This window comes from Pleurodeles waltl, chromosome 3_1 (assembly GCF_031143425.1).
Source record: "Pleurodeles waltl isolate 20211129_DDA chromosome 3_1, aPleWal1.hap1.20221129, whole genome shotgun sequence".
NCBI classification, from domain to species: Eukaryota; Metazoa; Chordata; class Amphibia; order Caudata; family Salamandridae; genus Pleurodeles; species Pleurodeles waltl.
The window spans coordinates 1752630081-1752640368 of NC_090440.1; the positions used below are offsets into that span (position 1 = coordinate 1752630081).

Below are 10288 nucleotides of genomic sequence, written 5' to 3' on the forward strand. Positions count from 1 at the left end.
CCCTCCCGCCTCAAAAGGTGTGTGGAGGGTGGCCTTGGCTACTCGCTGGTGTCCACCATCCCATAACAACCCCTAAGGAGTACATCTACCGAAACCATGAGGCTGGGAGTGAAATGGGTAAATTAATAAAATAATAGAGTAGCCTGGGAAGCATCACTATCTTAGTGAGAGAGAGATGCGTGCCATGGTGGATAAGCGAAGGAAACTCCAAAAGGTGACAGCGGACTGTATAGCTCAAAGCGTTTTCCCTAGATTACCCTCACGGAGGTCCAGGAGTTCATGATAAATCTGAATACCAAGATAGAACGAGTGAGGTTCCCAAGTGACATCGTCTGGGCAGGAGTCCGGGCAGGGCATGCCAAAGACCATCGAGGAAAACACATGTCTTCCTGCGGTTCAGGCGGAGTCCGGAGCAGGCACCAAAGTCATCTGTTAGGCCAAGCACCTGTGGCAGGGTAGTCGCCCCGTCCCTAAGCTATACAAGGAGGTCATCTGCGTAGAAGGGGACCATGTGGGTCTGCCCGTCTTGGTGTATTTCCCAGTTGTGGTCCACTATTCCGAGTCTTGCTGCCAAGGGCTCGATGGCTACAGCAAACAGTGGTGGCGACAGCAGACACGCCTGTCGGGCTCCTCTGTGTATGTCGTAACTGCTTGAGATCATCTGTTTCAGTTTAACCCGTGCTGTAGGGCGTGTTAGAACAAGTTAACCCAGTTGCCCCAAGCGTTCCCCAGTCCCATCTGGGACATGGTGGCCTCCAGAAAGTCCCAACGCACGGTGTCGAAGGTCTTATCAAACTCCACCGACACGATCATTGCTGTTGGGTCCGGGGGATGGGTGTTGTCAGTAAGCATGGAATAGGGCCTACGGAGATTTTGAGAGGGACCACGAGTAAGTATGAACCCGTTTTGTTCGCTGTGTATCAGAGTATACATGCGGGACAATAATCTGATAGCTAGGTTCTTGCGGAGTATCTTAAAATCCGAGTTTAACATGGATAGTGGCCAAAAATCAGTGACCTTCACATCAGTCTGCGCGGATTTAGGCAATGACACCACCATGGCTTCCCGGGTCGTGGCCGGTAAAGTAGTCTTCACATAGGCCTCAGCATACATCTCCATTAACTTTGTCGTCAGAGCTCCATTGCACAATTTATAAAACTCCGGTGGTAGATCATCAGTGCCCCCGAATCTTGCGAGTCACCAGATTTTTTATGGCAGCCTTGACCACCTCCACTGTCAGCTGTGCCCCAAATGCATCTCTATCAGTCTCAGGAAGAACATCCTGGGGAAGAACAGCCAGGAAGTCTCCCAACTTTTCTGACAGTTCTTCCCGTGGGGGACCGTTTAGGGACATATGGTAGGTCATAAATTCAGTGTTTACTTGAGTGGATGTGTAAAGTATAGTGCCCTCCATGGATATCAGTCAGGTGATTGGTGTCCCGTCTGCTTCTGGGTGGACCAACCACACCAGCAGCCTCCCCACCCTCCCCTCTTCCTCATGTGCTCTAGCAATATAGTTCATATAGTTGTGACAGCGGAGTCGCTCTAGCGCAGAATTGTATAGTTCCTGGGTCTCTAGCAGTCTCGTCTGCGCCCCTGAGGTACTGTCAAGTTCATTGTCACACTAGTGGACATTAGCCTCTAGGCGTGCAATGTCTTGTTCCAAGTCCCGCCACACAGTTTGCCCCAGACAGTGCCCAGGCAGTACCACTTTTAGGACTTCCCATTCAGTTCCCAGGCTGGAAGCTTTCCCTGGATTTAGCAATAAATGTTCAGTCAACCTAGTTTTCAGTGCGTCCCGGAAGACTTCATCCTCCAGTGCATTGGAGTACAAACGCCAGGATGGAAATGGGCTGGCTGGTCTCTGTCGTCTGTGAGGATATCCACTGTGCACTATGGTCAGATACAGTCTGGCCTTGGAATTCCTGTCTCCCAGCGCACGGGACATATCGTTTGGGGTTAAGGGCAATGGGTTTTCAGGTGCCCAGGACATATTGTTTAGGGCAACACGTTTTCACGTTTCTTTTGTCCCTAGGACAAGTAGGCCCAACCCCCTGCAGCACAAACCCTTTGGCTGCCAGTTTACAGAGAAGGGAACTGTCTGCAGTTGAGGTGATATGTTTATCCATATGTTAATGCTGTTCGAACTTGCAGTTATGGTTCATTAATGAAAAGCCTTCTTTATTAGGGTGAGGGCTGTAAATAAACATTTTAAGGTCGCACTGCACTAATGACTGGTTCCAGTAAAAAAAAAAAAAAAGTGTGCATACGTTTGAAAAGTTTAACAATATGAGCCTAAGTATAATGCTATCAGAATGCTCTCTGGTTAGATGCAGATGTTTGCAGAAGCTTGTATGCAAGAGTGATGATTCTTTGCTTTCAAAATAAAATGTTCCGAAAAAAAATGCAAGTAGGAAAAAAAAGGTTTCGCTGCTATGACATATCAGGTGCTATTTCTTTGAATCATCATTTAGTAAAATGTGTTCATGCATGATCGATTTTCAAAAAAATATTCCTAATGGGAAATCAGTGTAACCATTTTGAACAAGCTTATGGGAAGCATAAAAATAAACAAGCACTGGCAAAGCCAACCGATCTGACATTTTGTGTGAGTCTTTTGGTTTTGTCAATGCGTGTCTTGTTTTGACATGGCTTTTGTAACACTTTAATGGTATGGGAGCTGCCAGGCCCTCACCATTGTAACAAACACTGGCAAAAAGAAAAAAATGTTTTTGGTCTCAAAAAGCAAACATTGCCACCAATGGTGTAAGAAAGGCTCAGCAGCTCCCCTCCAGGCGCACCCCTCAGCACAGAACCTGCCCCGGGGGTGCTCCCTGTTCTTTGCAGGGGGAGCCCCCCCAGTTTCGTTACGCCAATGATTGCCACAGTAGTTCCTGGCACTGAACAAAATTACTTTGTGTGCCAATATGCCCCTTGTGGAAGAGCAGAATGCGATAACTCACAGAAATAGAGGTTTAATAAAAACAAAATGTCTTCATTAACACCAGACCTAATTAGGGACCCTAATCCTAAAGAAAGCCACAAAAGTTCACCTAGAAAATATTTGTGAACTGTATTTTAGCATGAGCAAATATGCATGTGTAGATTTATCATATGAAAATATATTGAGCGTTTACAAGTTTGCTTTTCCTATAACCACTTTTTTCCCCAACCCTGGAAGAAATTCTACTTCTGCCTTGTCAGGAGTAAATGTCTTACCTTTCTCATTATGGGAAACGATTAGAGAAGAGCTGGAGAAAATCCTTAAACATGCAGGTTAGTAGGTTTGCAGACTCAAAGGCATTCCAGCCCTGGAACTATTGCGTACTGCTTCCTCCAGCCCCAGTATGTAGATCTGTGGCAAAATAAGGACATTTCTATAGTAGAGATTGAAATTGCAAGTATTCAAACCTTACCATAGTAGTAGTCCTGGCATAATCAGAGAGGCTATTATCAGAGGTCTTACATAATGAGATTGCTGCCATAGTTTGTCGCCGCACTACATGGCACCAAAGGGCCAAGTAGATTTTTTTTTTACAAGACATGTAGATTTAGGAAGCAGCCTGTCCCATGGACAAGTAGATATTTTATTAAATTCCACACTCCTGACAAAGGGTAGCAGAGCATATAATCCAGTTAATTCTAGTGTGCACATGGTAGAGATGGTAGTAGTATGAGTAGTATCTACCAAGGGGGTTTTGTAGGTGCCATATGTCCACCATGCCCCATTGAGATATCCAGGTTGCCAAACCAGTCGCCACCCTAGTCTTCGCCGTACCTCGTAATGGCGGGGTTGAACTGTCCAAGGCGGGGTCCAGGACACCATTAAAGTCTCCTCCTATGGGACATCAGTGAATTGTGTCAAACGTGCATACACCAAGTGTAAGAAAAGGAGCTGGTTTTTGTTAGAGGCATATATACTTCCCAGTACTAAGGGTTTGCCTTTGAGTCTTCCCTCCACCAGTACATAACTGCCCTCTTTGTCCACATCTACTGAGGAGGCCTCGAGTGGCACCCCTGCTTGCACCCAGATTGCTGCCCCTCTTGCAAAAGCAGAATATGTAGTTGCATATAGTTGCCACCGCCATCGCCTGCAAAGGCGTTCAACTTCCACTTGGGTGAGGTTTGATTCCTGCACCATGGCAATGTGTATCCCCCTGAATTTCATATAGGATAAATTTCTATGACATTTGGCTACAGAACCCAGACCTCGGAAGCTCCAGGTCATTAGTTTGAGATTGGAATGTGTGGCAGCCATATCACCCAGTCTGTGTGTCGGTTATCGTAGTTTATACGCCTCCGGACCTCCCCATGAGACATCCCAGTAGTGTACTGTGCTCCCAAAACCGACCATGGGCAGAAACATTCAAAACAAGCAAACCCCAACTCCTCTCCCCAGGAGCAGCCAAGCTGGCCACCCAAACCATATAAACCAATATGTAAATATCCATTGTCATCATCCATCTGGATTAACCAGTAGGTGATCGGGGGTAGAGCGGGACGGCCCACATCATTTGTCAAGCAGCCAACAGAAGACAAAGGTGTGTACAATAACGCTAAACAATGTCTTCTGCTGTTTGAGGTTTCACGTAGGGAAGTCCCTCCGTCGTGCTAACAACGGAGTCAGATTTAGGGGACTCTCCTTCATCCAGGGGGTCCATCCCAGCCCCAAGCTCTTTGTCTGAGAGGTCCACCTCCGCCAGAGATGCTGCCTCCTGCAGGGCCACCCTCTCCCCCTGGCATTTCTGCTGCTGCGTGGGTTTAGTCACCCACGTGGCTGTTTATCGGTTCAGTGGGCGCCTCCTTTACCCATGGCGCAGGGGCGTCTTAGGTTCATCATTCTGCATTTGATTGGTTCCCATTCAAGATTTCCCAAGCCAGGCCCATGCTTTATCCAGTTCTTGGCAAAAGTGGGTGTGTCCTTCCAGCATGATCTTCAATTTAGAGGGAAGTATCAAGGAGTACCAGATTCCTTCTTCATGTAGGGTTTGTTTCACAGCTGTAAAGGTGGCACGTCTGAACTGGACCTCAGCCATAAAGTCTGGGAACAGGGTGGCCTGTCTGCCACCGATTTCAAATGGGCCCGCTTTGCATGCCTTCTGTAGAAGCAGGTAACAATCCCTGTAGTGCAGCAGTTTAGCTACCATTGACCTAGGTGGCCTCCCTGGTGGTGGGGGGCAGGCCGGGACGCATGTGCCCTCTCCTTTGCGTAGAACGGTGTGAGGGGCTGGGTGTCTGAGTGACTGCAGCCAGGACTCCATGAAGTTCACTGCATCCTACCCCACCACTCCCTCTGGGAGCCCAACAATGTGCACATTGTTGTGCCAACTTTGGCACTTGGCATCTTCGGCACAGCTTTTAAGACTTTGGATTTGCTCATTAAGTTGAGTAATGTGGGCCTTCATTGTTTGATGGGATGGGTGTAGGTCCTCCAGCACTGCTTCAGCATCCTATCAGACAGTTAGAGGTGATCTGTACGCAGTTGGCTTTATTCGGCAGAAACCTTGCCTATTTCCTGACTCAAGCTTATTATGGTAACCTCAATTGCCCCCACTATCCTATTAAGAGTGTCCTGCATGGTGGAAGGTGCAGATTTTCTGCACGCTTCCCCTTCCATCTGTGAGTGATCGAGACATGGGCCGGCAAAATGCAGTCCCTGGGATTTGGATCGGGGTTTACCCATTGTCAACCTGCACCAATCGTCGGTAACTTAGATATTTTTTTTTCCTGATCCGATGCGTCACCAGGAGTGCTAGGTACAGCACGGAAATTGTCCAAGAGCCAGGCTCTGTGTCTTTGAGTAAAGCACTGCCGGGAGGTAATCGTCAGGGGCGTCCCCTCAACCCACTGCAGCGCTCCAGGCCATCCCACTGATTCACACGCCGCTCCACCGTCACACAGGAGCACCTAACAGGTTTACAGATGTATACAGGCAATAATGCAGCAGGGTACCCAAACTGGCCTTTATATGTTGCATGCAGGTTGCAGTCCAGGCACAGAACAGTGGGCTATCACTGGTGACTCTGATTCTCCTTATGTCCCTCTGAATAGTGCTGTAAATCTGGGCCGTCACAATCCATAATCATCCAGTAACCATCCGTGGTCCCCTAGAAACGGATCCACCAACAGGAGCAACCCGGCTGAAGCCATGGCATGCAGCCTCCTTGCTAGGTCCCAGGTGGCGTAGGAGTTCCAGCTCATTCTCAGTCTCAACCACCGCAGGAGTCCCATTCAATAACACCCCAATGGGGGGGGTGCCTGGGGAAGACAAAGCTGCAGGCGTTCATCATCAGCACTGGAGGGGAAAGGGGCCCACCCACTCGTCCTCCCTCCCATATATACATTCTTACTGCTGTAGGAGCCACCATACAGGGCCAACACCTTCTAGAGCCGCCAGAAGGACTCCCGCAGCTCCTACGCCAGGTCAGTCCTCCATGTGTGCCACTGTCCAGGGGCCCGTACTCGCGCCTCGCCCGTCCTCCGCCGCTCCTCACCTTCAGGACACACATGGTCTTTCCTCCTGGTCGCGCAGTCCTCCCCCGCCATCAGGCTCAGGAGGACTCTTTTTGCTGCTGGCGGTGTATGGCTGTATCCCATGCAGCAGACGGCGGGCAGGTCCCCAGTCAGTCAGCAAGGCGTGCGCCAGCGCGCTGAGGCCCAGGCACCATCGCCGAGAAGCCTGGGTGCAGGCTGCCCGGGTGGGCCCCCTCGTCTCAGGGCTCCACTGTTCGACAGGCCTGCTCACAGATGAACCCCTGACACCATGTTGAGGCGGCGAGGGTCCCAGACCCCAAGGCTATGCCAGGATATTTAGAGGACCGACCAGGTGCACGAAGATTAGGCAGCCGCCATCTTGGCTGGCTAGCCTCTGCGCCCCTAAACAGGTGTTGCTTAAGTTTTTGTTTTCTGCTAGACTTCTGCACTTGGGTATTTGGATTTTAAAAAATTAGTTCATGTTGCTTTGCATTTAAATTCCTCGACGAACCCGGATTGTGATGGCGAACAATTCTATTTCAGGGCTTTGAGATTTTAGATTTTTAAAGTCATAATGTGAACCATAGATAGGGTGCATCTGGGCGAAACTGACTCAGCTTATTGAGTTTTTGCAGTCTCTTTGCAGGGACTGAATTTAACCAAGACCAATTCACATAAAAGGGATCTGACCAGAGGAAAAGTAGTGGGCTGACAAGAGAAGGAAAATTATTTGTGGAATAACTAAATTAAACAAGCATTTGCAATGCAGTGGGTCTCGCAATTGCTCCAGTTAGAGCTATTGCCGTTGTAAATTCCTGATTGGACTTCTCTTTCCACATAAACTGAAAATGAAAAGTAAAACAGTTGACATAAGCAAGCCGATTCAAAGCACCATGTCCGACATGAGCGCAAAGGAGAGACACAAAAGGAAAAAGAAATTTGCGCGCAGTCAAGCGTATTGGCAAACATGCACTTATCCATGTAACAGGGTCGATGGCCAAGGCGGTAACAAAACTCCCCCAAGGAGGGACAAACGTAAAGCATTTACCAAGGATAACAAAGGATTTTTGAAAGACAAACCCATGAATGAGTGATGGTGATGAGCTTGCGGTGGGAGTGGTTAAAAGACCACAATAATTACAACAGGCCAGAGCGCTTGCGCGCTCGACCTAAAAATGTACTAGCCTTTCAGTTATTCTACATGGGATTTCCTTTGCTTTTCATGAAAAAAATAGAATAACCTCACCCAGGGCGCCGTTCCAGAATAACTGCCTAAAAATAGTAATAATAATAGTTTCATTGCAAGTATTTTTTCTTTCTGCTAGGTAAAGCTTGGCAGTGCCCAAGGTGGACCATATCTTGGAGTTCATCTCCGCCGAAAAGATTTTATCTGGGGTCACCGGACAGATGTGCCCAGCCTGCAGAAAGCCACTAAGAAAATTAAAGCACTCTTGAAGAAGCACGATCTGAAGAAAGTATTTGTAGCGACTGATGCTGAATCGGATGGTATGTTGGGATAGATGGCCCACTTTAAGCCTATAACTTACGCACTTAACACTGTCCACAGCAAGTCTACTCTCCATTGTCTTCATACACAATGTGATCAGACAACACAGCTACAACAAGCTGGAAACATGGAATCCTTATGTGTTCTGTGGCTCTTGCATCTCTGAAAAGGCCTTTGTGTCTCATATATGTAGGGTATGCATGATTTCAGTTTTTTCATTCATATTGGCCCGACTTCTACCTGTGATTTACCATGTTTTTTTAGCAATTACTCTGGATGTTTACTACAATAAAGCACCTTGTATGTTGAAAGAGAGGGTGTCCATATGTATCTTTGCAGATACTACTGGATAGCAGACGTATTTACAAACGGAGGAGCTGCGGGTGCTGTCAACCACAAGTATTGTTAATGGTCTATTTAATTTCCCAAACATAGCCACATCACCTTTTATCGATCTTCTCATAAAGGACTAGGCATCTTCTGCTTTTGGGTAGCATGGAGGAGGGCTATTGACAGCTTAACTTGTGGATTAGGAATGCCTGATGTTTTTGCAGGGCCCGGGTGAACAACTTCAGAAGGCTCCCCCTCCTAGAATGAAGATACTTTTGTAACTTAAAAAAACATATTTCATGCAAGTGAAGTGAAGATAAGGCAGATCCAGCATCTGGTCCCACCTACCAGTCCTGGCTGTCAGCTGCTTTGTCATTTATAAACAATGCTGGCTTGTCTGAAAGTCAGTGAATAGATGTTGGTGCACAGAAGTTGGGCCCTGAAAGGCATGGGTCTGAGGAATAAATTCTTCTCTGATCTTCTGACTGCCCTGGGATGAGTGTGTTTTTTGACCCTTGCACTGGTGTTGCTGAGTGCAAGTCGGGTATTCCATGTTACCTTTCAGGTGTGTTATATTCGGGTGCAGAGCAGCATTAACTTGTTGACTGCCCTTATAGTTGGGTATGAGTGGTGGCTTGTATGAATACTACCGTGTTGTATCCGCAGAGCCATCTTTCCATCCCCTTCTTTGTCTACCGAATCGAATAGAGCAAAATGCCTTGTTTTCAGATTTATGTACTTTGTGTTTTTGACTTGCAGACGTGGAACAGCTGAAGAAATTGCTGCCAGAGATGGTGCGCTTTGAACCCACATGGGAGGAGCTGGAAGTGTTCAAGGATGGGGGCGTTGCAATCATCGATCAGTGGATCTGCGCCCATGCCAGGTACAACCAAGTAATTTTTCCAGGCTTTATTTAGGGTCTTTTATCCTTAAAGGCAGCACGTCTGGATTTGCCTGTATGTCTTTCAGCCCATCCACAATACCAGAATAACTCGAAATGTAACTTCCTGTGCTGGAAAAATTTCATTTACAAATCACCCCAGGCACACTGTCCTTATGCTACCTAGAAGCTACTTCATCTAATTTTCCAAAATTCATCCTGTGAAATATTACAGCCTCAAAGTAGTTAACTGACTGTAACCCACTCCAATATATCTCCCCTTCTCCTCGGTGCACTCCCAGGCAAACCACGCAACCAGTCCCTCAGTCTTGCATAGTGCTGAAGTCCCAGTTGCTGTGAAGGCAACTGTCACCATAGTGGTCCTCCATGCTGCACACAGACAAGGACTCTCTCTGGAGCCTATTTAGCATTGTAACTGCATGACTGTCAGAGGACCAAATCTAAAATGGCACCCAATACACTTATGCATAGTATGGTCCGCTGTAACATGCTACTCCAAGCTTGCGCCATCTCCTGGAACACGTTTGAATACACAAAGCTTGATGTCCCCATCTGCAGGGAACCATGCTTAGTCAAATATAATTGCAATTTATTTTAATTACCACAAAGCAGAAGCAGTCTCTGAAAAAATATACACAATAAAACAAATGAAATTAACTTCTTCTGAGTCCTTTATTGGTGCATTGGATTTCTGAACCTTACCTCCAAAGGGTAAATAAACCTTTTTACATTCCAAAAAATAATCAACTATTATTCTAGCATGTTACCGCCCTCTTCATGAGACTCGCATGATGGTGGTTTAATCCATCTGATTGCACTGTGCCACCCCCCAAGAACTGTAGCTGGAAAGAGCATATGAAGATATGGGCGGAATGTCATTTTCTCTGACTTGAAAACAGAAATGAAAGAGGGTTTATCTTGCGGTTTTCTAGGATTATTGGATTAACAGTTCTTTGTTTCATGAAGTTGTAGAGTAAAGTTTTATTGAATATCCGCTGTTGCCCAGTATGCGTATTCCATACATGCCTTTACCACACATGTAATATAGTTATAGGTAGTTATAGTTAGCTGTGCGT

At 47.0% G+C, this 10288-nt stretch overlaps 1 protein-coding gene across 1 annotated transcript in view; it reads left to right on the top strand.

Annotated features, from left to right (window-relative positions):
• POFUT2 (protein O-fucosyltransferase 2) overlaps positions 1–10288 on the top strand; it is an 81225-nt gene that overhangs the window by 38805 nt on the left and 32132 nt on the right. Inside the window, exons 7-8 of the mRNA XM_069225698.1 lie at positions 7800–7980; positions 9071–9194. Of these exons, the coding sequence (XP_069081799.1) occupies positions 7800–7980; positions 9071–9194 (305 nt within the window). The remainder of the gene's footprint in view (positions 1–7799; positions 7981–9070; positions 9195–10288) is intronic.